General features: G+C 56.6%; 11 protein-coding genes across 11 annotated transcripts; 3 read left to right on the top strand and 8 right to left on the bottom strand.

The window, feature by feature from the left end:
- Window positions 1–706: 706 nt before the first annotated feature.
- Window positions 707–1,666, top strand: N657DRAFT_641182 (uncharacterized protein). Its single transcript, XM_062792097.1, has 2 exons — window positions 707–738; window positions 849–1,666. The coding sequence occupies exon 2, from the start codon at window positions 1,046–1,048 to the stop codon at window positions 1,535–1,537; it is 492 nt and encodes a 163-aa protein (XP_062650997.1). The 5' UTR covers window positions 707–738; window positions 849–1,045; the 3' UTR covers window positions 1,538–1,666.
- N657DRAFT_199395 (uncharacterized protein) lies at window positions 1,628–2,859 on the top strand. Its single transcript, XM_062786187.1, has one exon. The coding sequence runs from the start codon at window positions 1,718–1,720 to the stop codon at window positions 2,582–2,584; it is 867 nt and encodes a 288-aa protein (XP_062650996.1). The 5' UTR covers window positions 1,628–1,717; the 3' UTR covers window positions 2,585–2,859.
- Window positions 2,860–3,182: 323 nt separating this feature from the next.
- Window positions 3,183–5,476, bottom strand: N657DRAFT_548492 (uncharacterized protein; the record flags this gene model as incomplete). The annotated part of the gene is made up of 5 exons (XM_062787875.1): window positions 3,183–3,445; window positions 3,618–4,055; window positions 4,169–5,294; window positions 5,347–5,351; window positions 5,416–5,476. Coding segments are annotated over 5 exons (1,893 nt in total), but the record flags the coding sequence as incomplete, so codon positions are not given.
- Window positions 5,477–5,727: 251 nt separating this feature from the next.
- N657DRAFT_631089 (uncharacterized protein) lies at window positions 5,728–6,813 on the bottom strand (the record flags this gene model as incomplete). Its single annotated transcript, XM_062791030.1, has 1 exon — window positions 5,728–6,813. The coding sequence occupies one exon, from the start codon at window positions 6,811–6,813 to the stop codon at window positions 5,728–5,730; it is 1,086 nt and encodes a 361-aa protein (XP_062650994.1).
- Window positions 6,814–7,242: 429 nt separating this feature from the next.
- On the top strand, window positions 7,243–8,713 carry N657DRAFT_631088 (3-keto steroid reductase-like protein; the record flags this gene model as incomplete). The annotated part of the gene is made up of 2 exons (XM_062791029.1): window positions 7,243–7,313; window positions 7,372–8,713. 2 exons carry the CDS (start codon window positions 7,243–7,245, stop codon window positions 8,711–8,713), a joined length of 1,413 nt encoding a protein of 470 aa, XP_062650993.1.
- A 21-nt stretch (window positions 8,714–8,734) lies between these two features.
- Window positions 8,735–11,370, bottom strand: N657DRAFT_641177 (MFS general substrate transporter). The gene is made up of 3 exons (XM_062792096.1): window positions 10,570–11,370; window positions 9,762–10,223; window positions 8,735–9,701 (listed from the first exon to the last, which is right to left on the bottom strand). Exons 1-3 carry the CDS (start codon window positions 11,008–11,010, stop codon window positions 8,928–8,930), a joined length of 1,677 nt encoding a protein of 558 aa, XP_062650992.1. The 5' UTR covers window positions 11,011–11,370; the 3' UTR covers window positions 8,735–8,927.
- Window positions 11,371–12,587: 1,217 nt separating this feature from the next.
- Window positions 12,588–13,808, bottom strand: N657DRAFT_641173 (Non-heme 11 kDa protein of cytochrome bc1 complex). Its single transcript, XM_062792095.1, has 4 exons — window positions 13,544–13,808; window positions 13,200–13,383; window positions 12,865–12,978; window positions 12,588–12,795 (listed from the first exon to the last, which is right to left on the bottom strand). The coding sequence occupies exons 1-4, from the start codon at window positions 13,628–13,630 to the stop codon at window positions 12,731–12,733; spliced, it is 450 nt and encodes a 149-aa protein (XP_062650991.1). The 5' UTR covers window positions 13,631–13,808; the 3' UTR covers window positions 12,588–12,730.
- Window positions 13,809–14,327: 519 nt separating this feature from the next.
- Window positions 14,328–15,166, bottom strand: N657DRAFT_565627 (uncharacterized protein; the record flags this gene model as incomplete). Its single annotated transcript, XM_062788371.1, has 2 exons — window positions 14,328–14,819; window positions 14,921–15,166. The coding sequence occupies 2 exons, from the start codon at window positions 15,164–15,166 to the stop codon at window positions 14,328–14,330; spliced, it is 738 nt and encodes a 245-aa protein (XP_062650990.1).
- A 2,685-nt stretch (window positions 15,167–17,851) lies between these two features.
- On the bottom strand, window positions 17,852–18,697 carry N657DRAFT_631085 (uncharacterized protein; the record flags this gene model as incomplete). Its single annotated transcript, XM_062791028.1, has 4 exons — window positions 17,852–18,012; window positions 18,044–18,148; window positions 18,315–18,507; window positions 18,650–18,697. The coding sequence occupies 4 exons, from the start codon at window positions 18,695–18,697 to the stop codon at window positions 17,852–17,854; spliced, it is 507 nt and encodes a 168-aa protein (XP_062650989.1).
- A 1,264-nt stretch (window positions 18,698–19,961) lies between these two features.
- N657DRAFT_641168 (uncharacterized protein) lies at window positions 19,962–23,574 on the bottom strand. Its single transcript, XM_062792094.1, has 3 exons — window positions 21,623–23,574; window positions 20,138–21,452; window positions 19,962–20,059 (listed from the first exon to the last, which is right to left on the bottom strand). Exons 1-2 carry the CDS (start codon window positions 23,275–23,277, stop codon window positions 20,363–20,365), a joined length of 2,745 nt encoding a protein of 914 aa, XP_062650988.1. The 5' UTR covers window positions 23,278–23,574; the 3' UTR covers window positions 19,962–20,059; window positions 20,138–20,362.
- A 179-nt stretch (window positions 23,575–23,753) lies between these two features.
- On the bottom strand, window positions 23,754–25,189 carry N657DRAFT_641167 (uncharacterized protein). The gene is made up of 2 exons (XM_062792093.1): window positions 24,712–25,189; window positions 23,754–24,626 (listed from the first exon to the last, which is right to left on the bottom strand). The coding sequence occupies exons 1-2, from the start codon at window positions 25,036–25,038 to the stop codon at window positions 23,883–23,885; spliced, it is 1,071 nt and encodes a 356-aa protein (XP_062650987.1). The 5' UTR covers window positions 25,039–25,189; the 3' UTR covers window positions 23,754–23,882.
- Window positions 25,190–25,458: the final 269 nt, after the last annotated feature.

Raw genomic sequence — 25,458 nt, 5'->3', positions numbered from 1 at the left:
ATCGTCGCGTATCTCTGGCCTCTTGGAACCCCAGTTATACCGTCAGAGGTGAGCCCCGTCGTTGGGCGATAGCAGCTTGTGTACCCGGAGATAAAAAGGGGGACACAGCCGGGTTTCCGCGCGGGCAGATGCGAGGAGGGTGAGCGACAGGTGAGAGCAGCAGCAGCGGCGGTGGCAGCAGTGTCATGCAGGCTCGTAGATTGGAATGCGGACCCAGACGATGGCAGGTCCGGATCTATGTGATGATGGAAACTAGCACCAGATAAGCCAGGCTTATCTGCGTCATTTGCGGCGGCAGCAAGGCACGCGGCGATTTGACGTGTCGGTGTCGAGGCTCGGAGGAATCATGCAGGAGCCCTTGCTTTACTCTCTCGGTACGCTGATCAGGGCCAAGAAAGATTGAGCTTTAGAAAGAGGGTTGCGTGTTTCACAGTTGTTCAGTTCATTCTGATCCCCATAGTCTTTGTGTTAGATGGTGGAGAAGTCGTCGCAGGGAACGATATTTGGTTCAAGTGACGGGTTCGGGAAGGATCACAATTCAAAAAAAGATAATGGGAGCCCTGGTCCGGCCGAACCGGCAAAGTATGCCACCAGCTCCAATATGGGGAAAGCTGCTGGATAATTCAGTGATGTCAGTCTCTCTCGTCTTGCCAATTTATCAGACGAAGAATGGAAGGCACCTCTAAAGCGAAAAGTTGTTATAGAAGCTTGAAACTAGACAATAAGTGAGTGAGACTGCTACTCGGTAGCCCACATTATATCCATCACCGTCGTCAGCTTCTTGCCAACTTGATCTCTAACAGTCAAATCGCGTCGAAATTGAATTCTGACCAACGGGCGCGACGTACTCCGTACTGTGGTAAGACCTGCCGTTTTCCTCTCTTCTCACTTCGCTTCGTGGTGGTGCAGATGAAGCCGCAAACCGCATGCAGAGACACATGCACGACGATAAGGCGTCGGTTTGAGATGCTTATCGTAACTTCGATTTCACGTCGAAATTCCTAATGGCAAAAGAATCAGATAACGTTGCAGAGTGCGCGCTACCATGCAGGGACTTGCACATTGCCTGTCGGAGCCACTGCGGTTAACAGCCCTCATATTGGGACGCACCAAAAACTCAGACCGAACTCCAGCGCCAAGTGTTTGTTCCCGATTATCGCCCAAAGTCTCACGAAGTCTTCGGCAAAACTATTGCAACGGTCCGCAACCTGGCCCACCATGTTCAGACTGGGCCCGATTACCAAATAGAAACGCAGCGACAGGCCCTTTGCAGCCGTTCCCACTCGTGCAAGAATACTTGTCACGTAATGACTCCCTTTGCCGAGTCAGAGGTGCCAACCAAGGGTCCATCCAGTTAAAATTGATCTGTACTCCTACACTGGAGGTCTATTCCTTGTCCCCTCGTTGGTCGATTCCAAATGCAGTGCCTTCAAGTTTGTTGATGTTAAGAATTATTGGGGTATCGACAACTCCCCAGAGCACGCCAGGAGTGCCCTGCATGTTCGGAAGAAATAGCCATGAGACGAGCGAACGATGAAACGATGGATGCTAGCTTGGTGTCTGTTGCTCCGGGAATTTATCGTCGCTCTTTTGTTCAAAGGTAAGCAAGCAATCGGGTAGACGGCATCATTACTCCGTACAGCACAGCCAGGCTCTGTCGTGTCTACCTCACCCGGACTGACACTTGACCGCTTCTCTGTCGTGTTCCGGGTTGCTTATGTACAATTACCTAGCCTGCTGCCGGGCAGTCTCGCATACGGATAATCTTGTGATGACGTCGCCTGGCGGCCTCCATCCGGTATATGGGCCATGGGATGGTGGGGAGGATCAGAATGGGCGGGCATATGGAGGTGACTGCAAGAGACACACGACTGTTTCCCACTTCCAAGGTATGAGAAGTGTCACGTTCCGATACCTACACCACTGTAGACCGACATCCAGCTGCCGCTCAAGATCAGGGCAGGTGCAAGTCTGCACGGCTTCGACACGACGAAAATGGGATGTCGCATCTGTTATTGAAGGCAAAATAATGTACATTAAATTCATCCTCTCGACTACCCCTCTTAACAGAGGATTGAGGACTGCCACATCTAAATGGTGGAAAGGTGAGCTACGGCGTGTATCTCAGCCCGCCCTCACCCCGCCAACTCTACCCCAGATTGTTGGGGTTGGTGATCGATCGAGCCCCATGAAATTCCAAAAACTCAAAATGAATCACCACCCACCATCCCTTCCCCCACACAGTTATGCAGCCCAAGCAAATGCGGAGGATGTTCCGGGGCTGCCGTTGCCCTGCAGCACACTGTTACACCGATATACGCCAGAGCGCGGGGGTTGCACAAGCAAAGCACTCACACATGCGCACACACACACACACACATATCACCACCAGCCTGTGAGCTGGCTGCAATTATCCAAGAAATCCTGTCTGACGTCGCCAATCTGCATCTGCCAAAAGGCTCAGCAAGCCAAGACAAAGGGCGGCACGCGGAAGCGGGGAGAGGTACGGAGTACAAAGAAAGATCGTCCTATCATCAGCCAGTTCAAATCCCCTCTGCATCCTCGGCTGCACCATCAGCTATGATGAGGCTGACTCACCTGATGTACGGTGAACCTGCCTTTCCGTTCGAATCGGGAGAAACAGAGCAACGGCTGGCTCCGCCCTGCTACCACTAATGTACTTCTACAGAACGAGCTGTTAAAAGCAGGTAGTTGAGAGGATAACTTTACATAGATAATTTTCTGGCTGCACTAACAGACTGAATGGAGGGGTACTTGCGGGCATGTTGGCCGCAAAGGGATGCACTGCTCCTTCCCAGACTTGGACTTGCTGAGACTTCCTTCAAATCAAAGAGGCTACCTATACCAACCGGTGAGTGTGACGGGAAAGGATGTAGTTGAAGAGGCTGACTGACCATCTACCTGACTGGCCAGCGAGTGGTATGTTGGAAGATAAAGAAATTTCACGGTGTGTGGGCGCGGGAGCTGTGTGGATGGATTCCTGCTGGCCTCAACTTCGCACATATTCAGTTCTCTGATTGCCATCTAGGTGCACAATACTGAAGACGCAGGAGAACCAGTATGGATGCTTGTGGATGTCTTCTTTCGCGACATGACACGAATGCTGGCTCGGACTACCACTTCCAGAACCGCCACGTACGTGAGCCTATCTTGCTCAACAATCCGCTCGGGGAAGACGGAGGGTAGCAAACCATGCACAACTCCAAGTAAACCGTACTCTGGCAGGTAGGCGTGGGAGGTATGTCCATCTGAAACGAATGGAGACCGTGAAAGCCACACCGCTCATACATGCTGAATGCCCACTCGGTGCTTTCCAGGTAAACCGGCAAGCCATCCGCCGCAGCCATCTTGAGGATCGTTTTGGTAAGCAGCGAGCCGGCACCCTGGCCTTGATATACCGGGTCCGTGCAGACGAAGTTCAAACCTGAGCCGATCGACGTTAGCCTCGAGCCCTTGAAGGCGGAATTATCGGACCGTGCGTGGACAACAAGGTCGGCTCGCCGGCGGTCAGCCCGATATTTGCCCTCCGGTTTTCCGAGCCTTCTATCCAACATAGGTATGTAGAGAGTGTGAGAGACAAGTGGGATAGCACATACGATAGCAGGGCCCATCTCCGAAGCATGTCGCCTTGGCCTCCTCGGCAAGCGACGCATAGCGATCGAGGTATTCGCGTCGGCACCCCTCTAGATTCCTCAAATCGCCGCTCTCCAACTTGGTGTTTCCCGGGTGCGATGGCGAATCCCACTTGGCAAAGGCAACGACCACGCCCGACTCCACCTCTCGTGCAACCAGCACGCCGCTGGTGGAATCGCGGAGCTCCTCCGCCGTATGCGTGCTCAAGAATTGTTGGAGGGACTTGAGGCTTTCCGGGGTGGGGAACTGCACATGTAGCAGCGGATTCGAGCCCATCGCGGCGAGGTGGATCTCGGCGATGCGGGGCGCATCCGACTCCCCGGGCCGCTCGACAGTAAAGTCCCGAGCCATCGGGACGGGATGATGCACGATCCGCTCTGATTGTGGCGATGGAGCGGGAACTGCCTTTTTAGCTGCCGCGAGGGACTGGAGCTAAAATGTAGCCAACTTTCCGGGATTGAGACCATGTGACATGTGCCACATCAGCGCGTCGTCTCCGAGTGGCTGGTTGGACCGTGAGACTGCCCATTCAGCGCCTCCTGGCGCAACGATTCCTGCAGCATCTGGTACGGGGTCTCGACCCAGGCATACCACTTCCCGCCGCGAAAATGCTCGGCAAGCAAGGTCAGGAAGTGCTGGCCTGCCCGTCCAAACATCCATTCCCCGCGGCAGTGATGCATGGCGAGGAAGAAGTATGAAAGAACCGCCAGAGCCTCGGGCCGACGAGCCTCCAGCATCCGAACAAACGGCCTGTCAAGCATTGCCGCCCAAGAGCAAAGGACATATCCTCGACTCTCAGGCCCTGGTTTGGCATCGAGGACCCATTGCACGAGGTCGACGGCGTTCTGAGCCGCTTTCAGCTCTTCGTTGTCTAAGCCCGCAGATGCAAGTCTCTCGCGGATGCCGTCGCACTCCTGTCCCTGGCTTACCCCCCGGAACCACTGTGGTACAACCTCGTCGAAGATGACTTTGAGCTCGCTCTGTCGCAACTGGTCCCAATAGCCGTGCATGACGGTGTGCATGCCGCGGTGCAGGGCTAGATATCCCAGGAACCGGGCAATGGCAGAGTCGGGATCGGGATCTCGATGGGATAGGGTGTCGCAGAGGGCGTGGAATCCAAGCAAGCACGAAAATATGAAGACGGGGATGCGCTTCTCGACAGAATCACCGAACAGGCTAACGTCGATGCTGTTAAAGAGAGAGAGCGCGTCCGTTTGAAGTTGGATAGCTAGATTGTGATAGAAGGCTTGTCGATCGTGACGGATGGCGCTTAGGTGGTGGGCCGAGAGCGCGAGAACCGAGTGCATCACGTATGGCTCCCGGAGGGCGATATTCATGATGATGCCCTTCATGCAAGTGTCCATCGGGTGGATACTAGAAGTGTTAGCCATATAATGGTGCAAAAGTTCCATGTGAACCATATCGACTGTCGAATGCGGATTTTCCGCCGAAGCGAAGGGATGCAGGCTCGGATAAGCTTCTGTTGGATGAGTCGGCGTGGGAGCATACACCGTAGACACAATCTGTGGACTGGCAGAGCGATCTGAAGGCGATCTCTCAGTAGGCGTCCACGGGGTTGAGTACCGACACCTCCTTTCGACTGTGGTGCAGTTGATGCAGTGTGGGCGAGATTCGTCGCACTATTAAGTTAGCTGTCTGCTGGGACAACCAGACACCTGAAACAGGTCCTACTTTGACTGTGATTCCGACTAGAGTCAGCCATGATGCCACAGAATTCGAGACAACACAGGGGCAACCGACTATGCCTCTTTTTGCACTCCAAACATCCGTTACGGGACTTTCTGTGGCTCCTGCGCATCATGCTTGTGGAGGGATCTATTGCCTTCGCTACTTTGCTGAAGTGGCACCCAGCGAGACTCAAGGAAAGGAGTGAAAACAATCCGTATGTTGGTCTACCCTTAAGGGACATGTCGCGAATTTTGTCATGGACGCGTGTTCCACTTCCAGAAGCGGAAGTTGCCGAGAGATGGCCAGGGCAAGGCACGGAGCCGAAGGGTGTGTGGGGCTGCTTTCTGGAGGAACTCGATGGGCATTCTGAACCTCTGAGGCCGTTCACATCAGCTGTGTGTCGTCGGCTGGGGGCTTATCCCACCAAGGCCGGGGGTTCGGCTGCCCTTTGTCGTGGTTTCCGCGACCAACAAAATTCAGCACCCAATCTTGAACACGGCGGGTCTTTTCGAGCTGAGGGTGGGCAAGCCCGGGATAAGACAAGTCGGAAGTGCTGTAGTAACCGCCGACATCTCGAGAATCCAGCTTCATCCGGTAGAGCAGGTGCACCTTGGTCAGGTTCTTGCGCAAACTCGATCCGTAGACCTTGTTCGTAAAGACGTTCAGAGCTACATCCTGTACGAGGACGATGTCCCGCGGCCGCAATCCCGCCAGAGGACTCTCGTCCACCGTGTCGTATGGCAGCCAGTACGTTATAGCAAACCCAGCCTTGGTTTCGTCTCCGACCAGTATTTCAACTAGGTACTTGGTAGCACCCCAGCGCGTCTTGATGGTCTTTGGCTGTGAAATGGAGATGATGCCCACGATCAAATTGCAAGTCATGGTTTGCGGCTGGATTTTGGTAAGATGGACCGCCGAAGGAATGCTCCTGAGGTCACTAAGGAGCTCGCTGCCCCGGAACAAGAGTGGGCCCTTGATGGAACCAGGCTGGCTGCCGTGGCCGCTGACGAAAGAGGTGTCGTCACTGAGAAAGGAGGTTGCCTGCCCAGTGGACTGCGAAATCAGCTGAGAGGAAACCAGCTCTTTATGAGCGGCCATCGAGTGCTCGTAGAATTGAGAGAGGGCGGCCGTTTGATCGCCGCCGTCACCGTCCGAGGTGAAGGACAGCGTGACGGTGGTCAGGAACTCGGGACTGGGTCCAAAGGAACATTCATCAGGACCATGATGGAAGTTGATGGCATACCGCTGCGAGAAGCAAGTTGGAAGATTCTCGTTGGTCAGTGGCAGCGACCTCCAAGCAGCATGCTCAGGCATAGATGAGGTCGTGGATGACGGCGGCTGTGGGCTGTTTGTGCCGATACTCGCAAACGCAGCGATGGCGTCCTGAAACTCGGACAGTAACCCGCTTGGGTTCCAGTCCAGCGCGTTGCTCTCAGGTGCTCCAGTAAAGAACAGAACTTTGCCAGCCATTATGGAGATGTCATTCAGATCGGGATGTGTCAAGTCGAGTCGGCTAGAGATGATAACAGGAGGACCTCGGCACCTGAGCATCGAAAGAAGTTCATGATTTGGAGACGGATTTGTCAGGCACCGAAAAATGGAAGTGGGTCCCGTCGAGCTAAGCCGAGAGCTACCCTTGTAACATTGTCGGCAACCTAAAGCTCCACTCAATTGAGTTGCAGCTCAAGAAATCTCCCACTTTTGGGGGACAATTTGAACTTGGGCCCATACTCGAAGCGGCTGACTGAACAACTGCTTTCAGGTTCCTCGCCCAGAAATCTAAGCCCCTTAAGTAAGGTCTCAGCATATACGAGCACACCCTGCGGTGTTCGCGCAGGTCTAGTACAGAGTCCGAAGCTTAGTACTTGACCATCTCGCTCTTCCAGCACCTCGGCAATCATGGCATCTGCGCCTTGGGATAGAGTCCCGCCCAAAGACACCATATTCGTGCTGGTGACAGGCGGTAATAGGTAGGTGCATTATCAAGAACACGACTTAGGGGCTCTGTTCTAACGTCTAGTACTGCAGTGGAATTGGATTTGGCATTGGCGAGCGCCTCATCGACGAGTACCTCACCACTCGGTCCCTCTCCTCGCATCTTGTCGTGATCCCAACCACCCGCAGCGCCAGAAAGTCGCAAGAGACAATCGACGGCCTTCGTAGACACACAAAGCAGTTCGCCGTCACCTCGGACGCCCTCCGGAAGCGCGCGGGCCCGAGCTACGACCCGAAACAAACCACTCGCCGAGTTCACATTCTCAGCGTCCAGCTCGACTTGTGCAGCTTGCCCTCGGTTCGCCGCGCCGCAAAGCAGCTCGTCTCGGGGACTCTCAGTAGCCCGAGTGATGACGACGATTTTGTGTCGCTCATTGACGTCAAGATCCCGCGCCTGGATTCGGTCATCTTCAATGCTGGTATAGGGGGGTGGTACGGGCTGGACTGGCCCAAGGTCTTCCACAACATCTTCACAAAGGGCCTAATCAGCGCCACGACATGGCCCACCTTCAAGGGCGCCTTGGGAGGCCGTCTTATAAACCCCATCACGGGCACAAAGGGGCAGGGCATACCGCAGATAGGCGAGGTGTTTTGCGCCAACGTGTTTGGTCACTACCTCTTCGCGCAGCAGCTGGTCCCGCTCATGGCCCGCCCGGCCAACAGCACCCTCGCTCCAAGCCGTATTATCTGGGAATCGAGCGTGGAGCCGGACTGGGAGTGCTTTTCACTGGACGACTTCGAGGCCATCAAGACCACGGCGGCCTACGAGTCGACCAAGCGCCTGACCGACATTCTGGCGCTGACCTCCACCCTCCCGGCCTCCCGGCCGTACGTCGACAAGTATCTCAACATCAACACGCAACCACAAACAACACCTACCAGCAGCATAACCCCACCCAAAATCTATCTCGTGCACCCTGGCGTCGTGCAAACAACCCTCTTCCCGCTCAACGCCTTCATGTTTTTCTGGTACAACGTAGTCCTCTATATCGTCCGCTGGCTGGGCTCACCCTGGCACCCCATCACAGCGTACAACGGGGCGTGCGCGCCCGTGTGGCTGGCGCTGCAGGAGCAGGGGTGGCTAGACGGGGCGCACGCGGAGCGCGTCAAGTGGGGGACCAGCACCGACTTCTGGGGCGAGTGCCGCGTCAAGAAGACTGAGGTGGACGGGTGGGGTTGGGAGGGCAAGGTCGAGGAGATGATGGCGCTCAAGCAGGAGCACAAGCTCAAAGGGCGGAAGCCCGGGGCGGTGGATGTGACCGAGGAGAGGCTGGTCGAGTTCAAGGCGCTGGGGGCCGAGTGTTGGAGGCGGATGGAGGAGCTGAGAAAGGTGTGGGAGCAGAGGGTGGATGCTGTCGAGAGCGGGAGGTCCTAGATGGGAAGTAAATGATGGATGAAGCATATATTATTGTAATGGTAATGTGGAATGACTGTGAACGCCGACTTGATTCACGCTGACGAGGAGTGAGACCTTCGCAAGCTCGCTATCTGCTTCATACATGGTTAAACCCAAGAAAATCGTATAGGTAGATACCCAGATATGTCGTGGCTGGCCGGCCACTGCTCATCAAACATCACATCGTCCGTCATTATTTCCCTTCCACGGCACCACGCCTCGCCTCTTCATCCGACTTGACCCTTCTCAAGAGCAACTTCTCCCCCCTTCCAAACAAGCCCAAACACAACGGCAATGGCACCCCCGCCAATGCCAGCACGGCATGAAAGATCAGGGCATCCCGCATATTCCCCGGCGGACTCGCTTCCTCTCCACCCTTCAACGCGCCCGACACAACAATAAACACACCACCCAACACCTGCCCGCCACTCCAGGCCAGCGCGGATGTAATGGCCGGAGTGATGGGGTGCGTCAACTCGACCAGGTACTCCACCACAACGGGCAGCAGCGAGAAACAGGCCGCGCCCAGCACGGCCATGACCACATACGGACCCGCGACCCCGCCGCCGCCCTCCCTCGTCCCGGGCATCCAGATGAAGATGAAATAGCACAGCCCGATCAGCGGCACGGCGACGCGGATGGCCAGCAGATACGACTTGGTGCGGTCAATGACAGGTGAGATGGCGGCCGAGGCCACGAGGCCGACGACGATGAGGATGGCGCCGGCGATGCCGGCCTCCTCGTCGGTGTAGCCGTGCGGCAGGAGGATCTGGTTGATGAGGGAGGAGAGCGAGTTGAAGAGGCCGACGTAGACGGCGAAGGGGAGGATGAGGAGCCAGAACTCGAGCTGTTTGAAGAGGAGCTTGGCCGAGGCGCGGAGGGGGAGTTTGGGGGTCTCGCACGACGGCGCTGGTGGGGAAGGCGGGTGGGAGGGGATGAAGAAGGAGGGGATTGCGCTTATTGAGGACTATGACGCTTTTTGTTAGAGTGGTTTGGTGTCTGAGAAAAATGGGGACACGGGGCTTACGATGATGGAGACGTAGAGGACCATGTGGGAGATGTCGCCGGGTTGGGATACCCAAAAGGGGATGATGAGCTGGCCTAGGGCGGCGCCGAACGGGTTTGCGAGGCTGGTCAAGGCCGTAGCAGCGACGCGTCCCCGATTGGTAAACCAGAGATCCGAGTAGCGCGTCGGGGCGGCGAGCACGAAGGGTTGCGCGAGACCCGTCAAGATCTGGCCGAACATGACCACTCCGAAGAGGCCCCCTGAGCTGGAGTGGGAGCCCGCAAAGCGGATCCAGTTCCCGACTAGTATGAGGGCTGCTGCCGTCACAATGGCTTTCTTGGGCCCCAGATGAAGGACGTAGATCACGACAGGAGTGATAAACGCAAAGGCGAACAGAAACGCGGTGCTGAGCCAGTTCACGACCGTTTCGGTCGTGTTGAAGTAGGCGGCAGCATGGCTCGCAACGGGCGCGAAGGTGAGCCACTGTTGAACGCAAGGGTCAGCAAGGTCTGGTGCATCATCTTCTCTGCAGTTGACACGGGTTTGGTTGGTCCATGGCGGATGCTTTGTCTGGGGACCTGCATCGTGGCGTTCTTGCAGCAAGCTGAGACATTTCGCACGCTGAGCGGCAACCGAAAAGGTCCATTTCCGGAAGAGCAGAGAAAAGGGTACGATGACTCCGCGGGCTGACTGAGCACCTCATCGTTTCAAGGCCGGATGATAAAATGGGTGGACCCTCGACAACTGATGTGCACTTGTGCGCCTTGCGAGCTGAATGGAGGGTGAAACAAAAGCACAGGTGAGGAATAGAAGATGCCAGACCACTTACATCCCAGCTGACAACGATATTCAACAGCGTCAATTGAAGGAGCCCAAAGAACCGCCGTTTGTATACCTTGTACTCAGATACGGCCGATGCCGCCGTCTCCGCCGCGCCGGGCTCTGCGGGCCCTGACGCGAACCCGGCCGGGCCCGGCGCCGGCCCTGTCGCGTGCCCCGTTACTGCATCCATCTCAATCGAAAGATGGTCCCCATCGCCCCGCTTGAACAAGCCAACACCGTTTCTGACGCCACTACCTCCGGCGCTGCTGCCCCCCGTCGTCTTCTTCTCGATGCTGTCGGCGTCCTCACCACTCAGCTCTTGCCATGGATGCGACAGTCCGGCCATCGTATCGCTGCTTTTGCTGAGGGTGGCCCTCGAGTCGCGTGGCTTCGTGAGGTATGTTACCAGGCCGGGCTGCTTGTTGTCGACGCTGCTGACGCTGGACATGCCGAGGTTCTTGAAGCCAACGTCAGCGGTCCCTCAACCGCAGCGTCGCACACATCAAACCGCGCCGCTGGGAATTGTGGCGCACGGCTGAAGGTCTTTGTCCGAATGAGTCCGAGGTGGGTGACCTTTCCGATCCCTGCTTGAATCCTTCTCTCCTGTCTGTCTATTACGGCTGATGGCTACAGAGATGATAATTCTCAAGATTTGTTTGTCAGAGGGGGTCGTGGATGGTCAAGCGTATCATTGCCCTCCTTAGCGCTGGGATGGCCTCGGTCCCTGTCCTTGACATCTCCAATCTGCCTTCCCCTCCCGTTCTTGGCAGGCAGCCATTACAACGCGACAAGGTGTGGAGCAATGAGTTGGATGGGGTAGCAGCCTCGTCGAGGATGGTGGAGGGCGCATGTGACATTACTGGCTTCCGGATTGGGGAGCATACAGGGACTTTTAAGGTGAACAAAGGCCATCTCCCTATGTTGCTGGCTCTACATAGGAGGAGGATTTACTACCTCTTCGATTTCGCATGAACCAAGCTGAAGTCAAGCGATATTCCATCAGTAAGTGTCCCGGCTTGCTTTAAGTCGGCTTCCTAAACTCATCTCTCTATCTCCGACTCACATTCCAAACTGTTGAGAACCTGAAACTTAAGATCCAGACGACCCCATCCAATTCAGTCCAAGACCTCATCACTTTCCCATCTCTACATCCCCTCTCACCCAGAACATTCAAGCACCTCAACCCCAGAACTGCAAATCATCCGCCCCGGTCCCTCAAGTAAACTACCGTCCTGTAACCTCGAGTAACGTAATAGCGTGGAAACGGACTCGACTTCTAACAAAGCTTCCCCAAAACCCCGCCAATTGAATTGCCCTTATCACAGAGCTTTGCACATGGTCGAGCCAGACGAACGCCCACACCACACCATATTCAACCTCCGAGACACTCCTCACATGGAGGGGCGCTATCGTGCATCATGTATAACGATGTAGTGCAGCCAACAAGTCATGTCGGCAGCCCGTTTGAGAGAGGGAGGTTGTCTATGCTTGTCCGCATGGAGACACTTACGTACAAGGCATTACTGAGCTAGCGCGCACGGTCGCAACCGTTGGCTCGGTTGTGTGTTTCTTGGGCTGCTTGAACATGACTCTGCCATCACGCTAGTACACCCAGTCGTGGGTTACTCCTCAAGCACACGAGGTCCATCTGTCCCATCGAGGCGTAGCTGGCACAGATGCGCCTTTACCAGATAAGGACGGAAGCTGCATTGCAATGAATTGTGCTGTTCAAGCTGTGACATCTCCCGCGTCCATACTAACCAACCATGCAGGGTCAAAATGAGGAGGGAGGCATCCTGGGCATTGATTGGTAGTGTCTAGTATTCAGAGTATTCTCTTCGCAGTGCATAGATGGCGAGATGACGGGAGGGTAATGATACAGCAAGCCCTGGCATGGAACAACCTCGTATCCCGAGCCCAAACCAGATCGATTATACAGCTTTGTTTGCTCCCCACTGTGGTGTGCTTGTCCGTTCCACGATTTGCGTGTTGACCCAGCCCTCCCCGCAACCAAATGAAGCCGGCCTCCTCATTCCGTCTATAGCAACACCCCCCATCTATTGAAGCCAAGCCTGCCACGAGAAAACGCTTCAACCATGTCCTGAGGCGACGCTGGCTCCACTCATTTGCCGATTGAAAGGCGGGTACATCGTGGGAAGGTTGTTGGCTTATTTGAGGATGGACCAGAGCTTCGGGGCAGCGCACTGGGTCGCGCAATGGGCGAGGTGGAAGACTGTTTGACCAAGTCAGTAAAGGCAAGCTAGAGAGAAAGGGGATGAAAGGAGAGAGTGAAAGCGCATACACTCCTCAACGCAGTCCTCCTTGGCGCCGCCTTCGGCCTCGGCGTTGGTGACACGCTCGACACACTCGTCAAAGTGATGTTTGGCAGGGGCGCACTGCTTGGAATTCCGGCACTCTGTATACCGAGAACGTCCATCGTCAGCCTCGGTGGTCAAAAACAACTGTTCAGTATTGTATCGGGGCCCGTTGCTGGCCGTTGTCGCCTTCAGTTGTGGCGTAGGGCAGAGCCATGGCGCAGCTTTATCCGCTCGGCCTGCTCCAGCATCCATGGCGTTATGCCTCGGGACGACGTCGAGAACGGATATGCGGCAGTGGCAGCAGAGTCGAATAACCCACCTTCCTCGAGCTTCTCCTTGGGGTCAACAACCTCCTCCTCCTCTTCTTCCTCCTCTTCCTCCGCCTCCTCCTCAGCGGCAGGCTCCTCCTCCTCAGCAGCAGCGGGTTCCTCGGCGGCGGCCGACTCGGCGGCCTCGGTGCTGGCCTCCTCCTCCTTGGAGCCTTCGACGGTGCTCTCGTCGGACTGCAGTGACAAAGGATCCAAACGTCAGTAAAATTCTATCCATACGCCGATTGAGCTCCCCTGGTTATTACCGCGACCACGAATTCAAGTTCAAAGCACAATCCACGAGACCGCAATGTCTGCAACAGCAAGCGGAGAGAAAAGTGACGCATGAACTTACAATCTCCTTGGCGGGGGCCTCGGCGTCGGCCGTGGCCCAGGGGGTGGCGGCCTCGACGAGATCGGTTATCGTGTCCCAGAAACCCATTGTCAATATAGTGTGCCGTAAGGGGGGCGGCGAGCGAGTGTCAATGGCAAAAGGTCGGGGGTTTGACGTCGAGTCGACAATCGCGCGACGTTGGAGCTCTCGCAAAAATCGGGTAAGCGAAAACCGCCCGGACTGCCAATTGCTTTGTTCTGATTGGCTGGCTTGCCTTGGCCGTCTGAGCTCCGGGCAATTCCGCCTATCACGTGGCCCTAGGGAGGGTCTTTGGGAATCTGGTTTCCTGAGCTCTTTAAGACTTGTTGGAGCTGGTTCAGACACAACGACGCGAACGAATGTGGGAATCAAACAAACAGTGGTGAGCAGCAACCCCCGTGGCCCTCTTGGATTTAGAAGACTGCTACGAGCATAGTTCAAGCTGAGCATTCATGCAGCCTTCTGCAAAACTGGTGCTCCATCAGCGGACCGAATCCCTGAATCCCTCGAGGTTCGCATTCACCGAAGTCTCTCTTGACGGAACCATCAGCGAGATTGCCGAACATCAGCCTAGTCTGATATGCAGTATCCTTCTCGTTGCAAACAGCCAGTAGATCCAAATGCCATGTAGAACCGGATCGAGATCAATGGTATCAACAGCGTGCATAACCAACAATGGGCCAAGGAAAGAATATGAGAAGAGCATAGTATCAAGATTGTGAGTGAAACTCTGCCGAGTTCCATACGATGCGAACTCCGGCGACCCTCACTGCCTCTCCGCCTCTTCCCTCATGCGCTCCTCATACTGCATCGTAATGGCCTGGCTCTGCGCTTCCACGTAGTCCGGAGGAGGCTCATCGGGGGCGGGTTGAGGCGGTTGTTGCTGGGCCTGAGCGTCGGCAGGGGCGCCGCCGGAAGCACCGGAGGACAAGGGCCCAGGAGTGCTGGGCTCGTATGGCGGGGGAGGATCAAGATTCTGGCCCGGTATCAGGCCGAGCTCCTGGGCATGATGCAGGCGTTCCTTGAGCCACTCAAACTTGGTCTGGAAATCGCTGTGGCCGCCGTCCCTGAAGACAAACTTGACGTCTATCCTGGGGATGTGCATGGGAATGCCTCCTCCCGTAACCGGCCTCACGGTGCCGCCCCAGCTCCAGGGACCTATCATCCATGAGGATTGAACATGGGTGTCGGAAAAGTTCAACACCGGCGCAAAGAAGGACTTGAAGTTCTCGCTCGGTCGAGCTGGGAGATAGATCACCTGTAACCCCCGTCAGCTCAGCAACCGCCTTGGCCTCCTCTGGGTAGGAAACCGTGGCCACTGGGAACGAGAAAATTCGGGAGAGAGGGCGGTGCACCTACCCGCTCATTCGTGATGTAGGCGATCCCATTGTCGCATCTGAGAGAGAAGGGCTCGGCGATCTGGAGCTCCCGAGGCGTTGATACCTCGAGGCTGACTCGCGGCCGTGAGGTATGCAGTATCTTCTCACCGGGAATGGGTACGATCTCGCCGTCCCGGGTCAGCATCACCCAGCTGTCCGCCTCGTCAGATTGGGAGTTCTGAAACAGCGTCCATTTGTGCTGCTCGGCCAAGAACTGGTCGGCCATCGATCCAGTGAGGGAAACGGACTCGGAACTATATGCTGTGGGGCAGGGGCCTTTGCCAAACTGGGTGTCAAGCAGGGAAGGGGGGTGATGTATTGCGACTGGGAGCAGGCGCGCGCGTGAGAGGCGTCATGGGGTAGAGAATGGGTAGAGGTCTGGAAAGGGGGCCATAAAAGACCGGCAAAGAAAAAGAGGAGATGTGCCAGGTACGGTGGGGAGAGAACACAAAAGGCCATACTTACTTTATTGACATTGTCAAGGGAGGCGGGTAGCTGGCCGCAGAATGGCCCGCCGTGCCCGCAGAGGTGTGTCGTCCGGGTGTCCCACAGCGGCCGTTCGATGAGGTCTCGATTCGTCAGATTTGATGCTCGCTAGCCCGTCCACGGCGCAGGGTCACCCACAGGAGTGGCACCAAGGGCGCAACCAGTGCCGCCTGCAGACAGCTACAGGGCCGAGATCTGAGGAGTCAAGGACGAGATGCGGCGACAGAATGGTACACAGTACTGTGCTGTAGCCGGGGTGTGGGCCAGATTCGGTCGGAGGTGCTGACAGCCCAGTAACGTTATTTTGCCTTCATGCCCCTCGATGTACCCTCGCTGCCGGGGCGTTGTGGGATCCCTGGAACGCTCGGCAGCCCAATCTCTCGAGCCCGGTCTGCCGGGTCCTGTTACGCAAGCCTTGAACAAAGAGTGGCCAAACCCCTGGGGACTTGCAAGGCCGACTCGTGGCAGGAGAGCAGCGACAGCTTACGGTTCTCTGAATCGTGTCCGTTCAGTGTCATGTGTCTGTCCTGCGGGGTGATGGATCGCGGCGCTTGAACGGTTGCGGAAGCAGACAAGCGCTGGAGGTTTTGGCAAGGTCCAGGGTTGAAGATGAGATGGGTAAGAGCGGGCCAAGAGGCCAGGCGTGGGTGCGCAGTCCTGGTCGGCCTTTTAACCCCGCGCTAGCAAGCCGAGGGCCCGCAGCGGTTGAACTGTGGGTACCAGCCCAGAGTGGGACTTGAACCGCCATTACAAAATGGCAACTGAGTTTTTTCGATTGAGCAACCATCTGTTGTTCATCGCATCTGAGGTAAGCAAGATCCGAGCCTACGGAACAAAATACACCCTAAATTCTGCGGCTGTACGCCGTATCCATGATATGATGGAAACTGGAAGCAGACGGGTACCTGAGCCAGCTTCGACCAAGTGTGGAACCCAGAAACATGAAATAATATGACGGAAATTACTGGTGAGCCGAAGTGGAAAGCATCTCAAAATTTATGGATGTCGACTCACACTCTCGTCTCTCAGACAAGTCTTGTACATACTAACTATTGACACGGGCGTTTTGGGGCTGCCTAGTGTCGAATCGTTTGGTGCTGAAGTCCGGCCGCGATTCAAGCTTCAACTACCGGGGCCAGTGTGGTCCGCATGACGTATCCGAGCCCAGGACTTCCTGCCAGACAACCTGAAAAACATTGGGCAATGACGGGACTGGTCTAGGAGCGAGAGGCAGTTACCATGTGGGATAGGGCAAGGCAAGGCTTATTGCCTTCTGCTCCCGCATCGAATTCGGACTTCGTTACGGGTAATGCAGGTTCATCTTCATCTGCGCACGGCAACACGGCTGCCCTGTCTCGCGACTCCACCGTCCTTCCCAGGCCAACTGTACGGTAACTACTATACAACTTGCCTTGAAGATCCTCGCTGTTATGGCAGCGCCACCTGCGTTCCATGTCCCCAAGATATTCTCAGAAACGAAACAGAAGGGTCAACGTCCCGCTGCTACTCTGTCGGCGCTACACGCAAACGTGCAGGAACAGGTTTCAGACTCGACTCCCGCTGATGGGACACCTGTCAACGAAACACTCTCCGAAAGCAGCTGTTAGGTACCTCAGCATGGCTGCAAATTCATCACCGGGCGGACATTGAGCCATGCTGGTCACCCAAACTCTCATCCCAAAGATGCGAGCACTGAGCATGTCCAACTTACCTCTTGGCCCGCCGGGCAGCTCTGATTCGGGCCGCTAAGAGTCAACTTGCACTGTGCCAGACAGAAGAAACGTGCGGAACAGCTCGGTTATACCCCTGTTGCCCAGCGAGCGCTGCTTGGTCGCCATGGACACAACGGGGGGCGCCTGTCAGGCTGCCAATTCTGTGACATCAGCGTCATGGATGACTTCTCTCGTTGATTACACAATAATCACAAGTCAGGAGTCAGTTGGCACTGCCCGTCACTTCATCTCATGCTGACGTTAGCAAAGTCTTGCTCGAATGCATCGTGGCCAGCAGCAGTGTCGAGGATATATCTCAGAGCACAGAAGCAGCATTCACATTTGCAGACTGTGTGCTCAGCATGCCACATCCTGAAGTCCATGGGCCGGAGACGGGGGGTATGTACGCAAGGTCGAGCCCGCACCATAGATGAATATCAACCTGGAAGTACTCGGCCAGTTATGGACATCCCGGCGACCCGGCTTCCCTGCGTCGGCGTCCACTCGTCGCCTATCAGGACGGAAGCGATCTCACACCGATCATAGGGGCCTCAGTGTTTTCCCGAAGCGTCTGCATTCTTCCAAGTCGGTCAAGGGCTCACCGCCCTGTACTTCTCATGATGCGGGCCAGGGTGCTGATCCGGCAAGGTGGGGCAGGCATGTCCCCGGTGCCTCCTCGGACCACAGTATCCTCCTCCTCTTCATCCAAAGGGTTACGGCGATGCCTTTGAACCTGGAAGTCTTGGGTACAGGCTTGTACCCATGGTTCCATTGATGCCTGAGAGCAGGCCTTGCTTCTTCAAACGAAGCAATGGCCCCAAGGCGAGCACCGCAAGGCGAGCACCGGCAAGGTCAACGACGCCGAGCATCCATCCTGCTTGCACAGGAGGAAAGGCAGTACTTACCAGCTGACCATTGCTTCGCCAACTTCCGCTTGGTTTTCCGGAGTCCCCCGCAGTCTGCTTGTGTGCCTTTGTCACGGCGATGGAATGCCACTTGCACAGGTGTTTCTGCGGTTCGTCGGCCCTTCTCTCATGTCACAGCGTCTTCAATTCGACGGCTCAGTTCTCCAGAAGAATCATCGGTCTGGCGGCTCGCCAAAGTTGGCCAGAATAGGTCCACATCGGATTTCATGCCCGGCTCCGGCTAGCCCGTGCTATGAGCCACCCCTCTCACTGCATCCTTTGGCAGGACCGGCCCACGACGTCTCCGGTCTTCTAGTCTTGCACGTGGCTCCTTGAACATTCCTGGGTCTACTGATTTCGATCACGTATCGATTCAACATGGCACTGGGCAGACCACGTTCTTGGCAAGGCGAGCACAGCAAGCCCTCTTGAAGCCCCCCCAACCTTTGTTGGACGTCTGCTACCTACGAGATACAGAGTATATCCAGCCGTGGCTCTTCGACTGCGTGGAGTCGGACTGGACTACCTAGTCCTTTCTCAAGTTCCCGGGGTGTTGAGGCCATATGGCGTGACGGCATGCTATATAGGCCCTGTTCAATGGCATACCTGGCTGCAGGCGGCAAGGGATACATAGACCTGCAGTGACGTGGGCATGCTCAGCTTCGCATTTCAAGGAGACTTGGACTCTGAATTGGCCACCCGCTTCCTGCCCAGTAGTGTATGCCAGTTCTTGCCTCGACTTCGTTCTCAAAGGACGGTCCTGGCTGTCGGCTTCTGTAGAATACATCCGTCCAGTCTCTGCCGCACACGACATCCGACTGCTCAAGGAGGAAAGACCGAGGACCTTATCCCTACCAAAAGTTCGCTTTTCATGGCAGAGCAGGTGTATATGGGATGCCGGAGGTGTCGTTATATTGCTCACACGCAGTTGGGAACTTCTCTGCAGGGAATTTCGCATTGCGAGAGTTCGGTCAGCAGAACATTTTCAGGGGGAACCTCGAGTATATGCCAACCAACGACAGGCCAGCCTGGGTGAGTACTGAGCGATCACCTTGACCAGCTTCTCCGGTGCCTCGCCATCCTTGCCGTTTTCCTTCACCGTTCCAGCCGTTTGACTGGCTGCTTCCCGGCCTCATCTCCGTGTGATAGTCCTCCCAAGACACTGAGTGGTTGTAGAAGTACGTCAACTGGGTAGTAGCCTTTGGTCTGCTCAGACGGGCGTCGATGACCCTCGGGGACCCGACTATCCTATTGATAACCCCGTCGCCTCACCGATTTCGAGTCGTTGATTTGATTGGGCACTAGGTAGGGGTAGAATGACGTCCAGCCAGGCGGAAAATTCCCGTCAAGCATTACGGAGGTAAGGGGGTCAGGCGGGCCCTAAGCGCCCTCCCTGTGACCGCCACCCCTTCTGTTTTTTTTTCAGTAGGATGTCGCTGACCGCCCCCTTCAACATTTTCTTTTCCCCTTCTGGCCCATTCCCAATTCAAGCCTATTGGATTCTCTCCGTCTCGAGCCCATTATCTGATCCAAAAAGTGTCATGGTTGAGATGCCGGTGCTCGGGTGACACAGCAGAGGAACCTCACAGTCTTTGGCCAAACTTCACCGGAAGACGATGGACACATTGAGATTCCTTCTTCCATTATGCATACAGTCATGAAGTCTTCATTAACCCTCATCCTCTTCAACACCTGTCTTGCGGCGGAAACCTTCTGGAATATGATCGCCATCATGACAAAGAGAAAAAACCACACACACTCTCTCTCCCCTTTCTCCCTCTCTTCCGTTTACTCTCAGTCGAGATTACGAAAAGGCAGAGTGTGACACAAGTGGACACACCAGCACAACACCAGCTGTACCCCCAATTGCCAACGGCGCCAGTATCTTTTCCTTTTCCAACCATACCGTCCAGACCGAGGGGTAACATGCGGCTCGTTTTCGCCACCAACAGCTGAAATTTCAATTGTGCCCCATCAGCGGTAAGAGAAGGAGCTTGCGTAGGGGCCAATCGAGACCTTCGACCGAGTGCGCCTCCGTCAGCCATGTCGAATAGGCAATAACTAGTACCCGCTCGTCGTCCTGGTGTCACCTACGCCACTCGTCACAGGGCCACGCAGAGGGTTAACCCAGTCGAAGCCGTACGTAAATAAGCCAGCGAGCAACTTTTTAGGAGAAATGGTCCCAGCGGCCTGTTCGGAGATTGTCAACCTTAATATCAGATAAGGCGTCCGTCAACAACCCCCAAACCGGAGAGAAGAAGGGGAGACGAGGCGTGCGGTTTGCCCACCATCAACCCCCTGCCCCGAAAGCCCCTCCATTCAGCTCAACCACTGCTCATTGGACCTAGTCGCAACGTCCGACCCGGGAACCCCCCCGACCCCGAGTCCAACAACAGGCCCGCCGAAATCAAACCTTGGCATTTCAATCCTAGGCGGAGCCTCCTCTTTCTTCCTCCCATTCGCCTTCCCGTCACCGACCGCCTTCTTCGCCGGACTCGAGCTCCTACTCTTACCACCACCGTCCGCCGACGGCGGCGGCGGCGGTCCGTACCGCACATCCCTGACGTCCCAGCCATCTTCGGCGGCGGCAGCGACCCAGGTGCGCAGGCCGTCATGGACGGCGCCATAGAACTTCTCCTTGCACAGGCGCAGGCTGCCGCCGAGACAGCGCTCCCACCCGGAGACGCGCAGCTGCACGCGCAGGGCGTTGCGCTCGGCGGCGCTCGGTCCCGTGCACGCCAAGATGGCGTTGAGCAGGTCGAGGTGGCTGGCCAGGTAGTTTGTCGCGTCCCATTCCACGCCGCCGACGTAGGGCGCTGCTGGGACGGGCGGGCGCTCCTGCGGGAAGTGCCGGAGCATGTAGGCGAATTGGTCGTTGTTGGTAGTGGTGTTGGCTAGGTCAGAGGTGCCGCTGGGAGTGGTGGATGGAGTTTCGGGGTTGGATTGCTGGTCGGGGTTGGCGGATGGCGGCGATGATGACTTATCGGCCGATGGCAGGGCCACGATATTGAGGTTGTGCAGGAAGATCCAGAAGACCTCCTTGGTGACATTGACTACTTCCTTGCACCACACACGGTAGGGCCGCTCGCGGCGCATTTCCAGCACAAAGTCCACCGGCCGCTCCTCCTCCTTCGGCTCAGGGTCCCGCAAGAAGCCCAGGACAGCCCGGGCTCGAGGAACCCGCTCCTGTGGTGTGGCGGCCTCGATGTAGGTGAGGAGGATTGACGTGATGATGTTGCGGGTCGTGAACTCGCTCGGGCCCTTCTTCTCCGGGTCGAAGATCATGTGCAGCAGGGCCGGGAACAACGTGGTGTGAATCGAATGGAGGTACTGCATGGCCATGTCGGTGGTGGAGAGGGCTTTGAGACAGAGGAGGTTCTCGTGCAGTAGCGCGTCTTCGTGCTCCTCCCTGCGTGCGTGTCAGCCGACGGAATAGGTGAGCTTGTGGGGTGTACATCGATTTCAGGATCCTGGGGTCTCTGTGAGAGCCGGCATCCGAGGCACGGTTGACAGCAACAGCAGCATGCAGGGTCCCTTTCCCAAAACCGGACTAGGACAGAAATGAGAAGAACGACGTACCTCCACTCCACGGCCATGATGCGATGCAACAGCTCCACGATTTCTTTCATGCCGCCCTGGCGGACAAACTCGTCTGTCCAGGCGACCGTCTCGTTGCGGAGCAGCAGCCTCAACTTGTGCAGCTTGCCGACCTCGACCAGCTCCGGCTGCTGCACCTTTTGCAGGTATGCCACAAAGTCGCCAGGCAACTGCTGACCCTTTACCTTGGCCAGGAAGCTGCTGGCATAGCCGGAGGCGAAAGGCGAAGATGGTTCGCTAACGAGACTCTCGCTCGACTTGGTGCGGAAGTGCCGGCCAAGGCTGCTATCGCCCTTCTTTTTGGAGGGCGATGACGGGTTTGACTTGTTGCCGCTTCGCACGATGGTCAGGCTCAGACCCCTGCCATGCTTCTTCTTGTCCTTTTTGGTGGGACTACCACTGTTGTTGCTATGGTCCGGCTGGTCTGAGGGACCCGTTGCTACGCCAGTCCCGCTTCCCTGTGGGGGGCTACCGTCGTGCGACGGGGGGCGCTCCACCTTGGCCTGCATCTCTGCCCAGTCCTGCCGGATGAATTCTAATTTGATGGTGTCGCTCAGGTTCCGCATCTTGTATCGCTGGTTTTCGGGGATGTTGCGGCGGTCCAGCATGGCCTCGAGGTGCTTGTCGATGTCCTTGGGGTCGATGATGGGCATCTCTGGTGGCGCCACGGCACTCGATGTCGACGACTTGCTCCTAGGCCCCATCGGCGGCCGAGTTGCTGCAGCCGGTGTGTCACCCTTCCCCCACGTCAGCCGCTTGTCATGGCTGTCACTGCCGCCTGAGCCGGCCGACCCCTTCGTGTCATCGTCTCGGTGGGCCATGTAGGCCTGGTATGACTTTGGACGTGGTTTCTTTGGGAGGGATGTTGCTGAGGCTGCGGTCCGGTCCGCTGATGAATCCCTGCTGATAAAGGACATAGCCGGCGACTCGAGGCGCGGAGAAGGCGGCCCAGAATTCTGTGCGGCGAACTGGGCGTAGATGGGCGTGGGAGGGACGACGGGAATGTGATTGTCGTTACCCAGGAAGCTGGGCGGCGACCGATTCTCCTTGTCCTTCTCCTTGGCGGCATCGGTGTCGTCCATCAGTAGCTGTTTCAAATTCTTCATGGACTTGGGCCGCAGCAGGGCCGCCAAGTTGGTTGCCGACTTTGCTTTCTTGGGCTTCGTGGGCGAGGTGCTGCCATTGTCCCTGGTCTTCGGCGGCTTGCTCGAGTCCCTGTTTTTCCCGCCGAACGCTCTCAGCGATATACTGGAGAAGCCAGTCTTTGTAGGTGACGGAGGTGCCTGATCGCCACGGTCGCGTCCCCGCGGTCTCTCCGGTGACCGGTCTTGTCTGTTCTGCTGCAGCTCGCCTAGGGCATGTGCGTATCGTTCTGGTTCCATAGCTGCTGCGGCTACGGGGTCGAAGCCGACGTGAAAGACGCCGCTGCTTCTGCTTGGAGCAAGGCTTTGCTGCGAGATGTGGAACGCGGGTGTGGTCTCGATTGGCGTTAGAAGGGGAGCCGATGGCAGTCCCGCTCCGTCCGAATTGTTTCGCTTGTGACCACCGCCCATAAACGAGCGAAGAACCGAAGACTTGGACCGCTGATGGTGGCGTGGCTCGGTGCCAGTCGACCCGGACGCTGTTGCTGATGCCATGGAGGACATGGCCGGTGCTTAGATGCGTGTTTTCGTTACGTATTCAAATGTTTTGAGTCTGCCGTCGGACGCCCGAGTAAATGCCAATGCCAATACAAGTACGCGGATGCCAGATGAGAATGCAAATGCCAGAAAAGGACAACCAAGAAGTACCAAAAAAGAAATGATGCCGCGAGACAACTGTTGGATGCTGGGATGATGCGCGATTCTGGGTCATTCCATTGCTGTCAGAACCATGGAAGCCCAATGGCTTGACGCGAGAACCAGCAGCCGTCGGCTGGGAAGAAATGAAATGCTTCACTGTCGTCGATGTCTCAAGTTGGTCGAATGAACCAGCCCCGGCCGGGACATGTTTTCAGCACAAGAGCGTTGCCGAGGCAACCTGTACCTGGTCGGCCTGCCCCACGCTCTTCCCCACTTCCCCACATTCAAGTACCATGGCGGCCGTATGGAGGTAGCACCCCACTCCAATGTCAGGCTTGTCTCGTGCAGTGTACGGTAGTCTCAAACTCAAGCCAAGAGGCAGAACTCGTACCTTACTTTATGCAGCCCAGGGCTGAGCACGACGAAACTGCGCCTGTCTATAGACTTTGCAAAGTCCCACATCACCAACTCAACAAACCCTTCCCGCGATCAAATCCGCCCCTCAACTGCCTCTCAGGTTTGACCACCTTCCCCTGCAGCACCGTGAACTTGACAATCCCCTCGCAATCCTCCGGCCGTACCCTGGCGAGCCAGATACACTGCGCAGCACCCGCATCGCCCTCCTCATCCTCCTCCCCGTGTCTCTCGTTACTATCCACCTTCGGCAACAGCACCTCCCCCTTCAACTCGGCCCTCCTCACGCCATCTAGCCCGAATGCATCCTTCCTCCTATACACCAAGACATTGGCACTGTACTTATGCCCACCAACATGACTGATAAAGTATATCCCCACACCGCCGGGCCTCTCGTCGTCCAGGTCGCGGTATAGCCCGAGCGGCTGCAGGTGGCGCTGGAACTCCTTGCGCAGCAGCGGCGCAGACTGGCCGCAGCGGGCGTCGCGCGTCCGTTGACTGCACAAGAGGATCAGCGCCTTGTGCGGGCAGTGACGCGTGGTCAGGTCCTTGATGGCAGCCGGCGTGCCTTCGGGTAGCGGGGCGGGCAGAGACGGGGGGATGGAGACGGGCTGCAGCGGTGAGGTTGTGGTGGGTGCGTTGGAGACGATGGCGGAGAGAAGGGTTGGGACTGTGGCGGGGGTGACATTTTCGATGAGGGTGAAGGCTGGCAGGAGGAGGACGGTGGTCGGTTCGGAGTAGGATGTCGTGTGGTGTGGAGTGGGAATGTTGGAGGCTGAGAGGAGCAGCCGCTGTTGATACCATTAAGCCCCCCGTCAGTGACTGTGAAAATAGTATGTCTGGTAAGTGAGTATGTTGTAAGAAAGGATGGCGTACCCCGTTCGTGGGTGCCTTGGCGCAGGCAATGGCCTGCATGACGCTGCCCTTCTCGTCTTCGATGTCGCGCACCCAGTCGGTTTTACCCGTCGCGACCAAGACGTGGGTGCTCCAGCCCTTGACGAAGCCGTACAGATCATCGTCCTCATCGATCTTGAAGCCCTTGGGGTACTGCACCGAGCAGCTGTTGCAGTCGTGGTCGCAGTCGTCGCCGTCGATGGCCTTGTCAACGACCGGGAACAGCTCCTTTAACGACGCCTTGCTGCCCGAGCTACCCATAGTTAGCGCCTTAGCGCTGTTGATGAGCGACTTGATGCTCGCCGCCATTATACCGTTTGTGTCTTAACGCTGTTCACTGTGTGCTCGATCGAGTCAATGGCTAAAGCTGAGCTGGGGCTGCTGGAGCTGGCCGAGCCCGCCTGCCCGCCGGGACGGGACCGTGTCGCTATAAAGAGCAGAAGCCCGATGCCGCGGCCGGCAACCCCTTGTCGGTGTTCGGAGCTAACGGGCCAAGCTGCAGGGGTGATGGGCTATGGTGCGTCAGATTCCCCACCGTTCAACAACCCAGCCCAACTTTCGTTGCTTTGGGGTGGCCTCTTCATCAAGCTCGGTCTATATAGACATACCTCGAAGTAGTGGCTGAATATTGTGCTACTCTATCATGTTTCCAAATAGACAGAACAATCTGGAAGCATTCAAGTCATCCGACCAGTCATCAACCCCAATGAGATGCTGATTTGGGCCAAT

This window comes from Parathielavia appendiculata (assembly GCF_033297405.1).
Source record: "Parathielavia appendiculata strain CBS 731.68 unplaced genomic scaffold N657scaffold_2, whole genome shotgun sequence".
Classification (NCBI taxonomy): Eukaryota; Fungi; Ascomycota; class Sordariomycetes; order Sordariales; family Chaetomiaceae; genus Parathielavia; species Parathielavia appendiculata.
The sequence above is the reverse complement of the archived record's forward strand: the minus strand, read 5'-3'. Positions and strand labels throughout refer to the sequence as shown.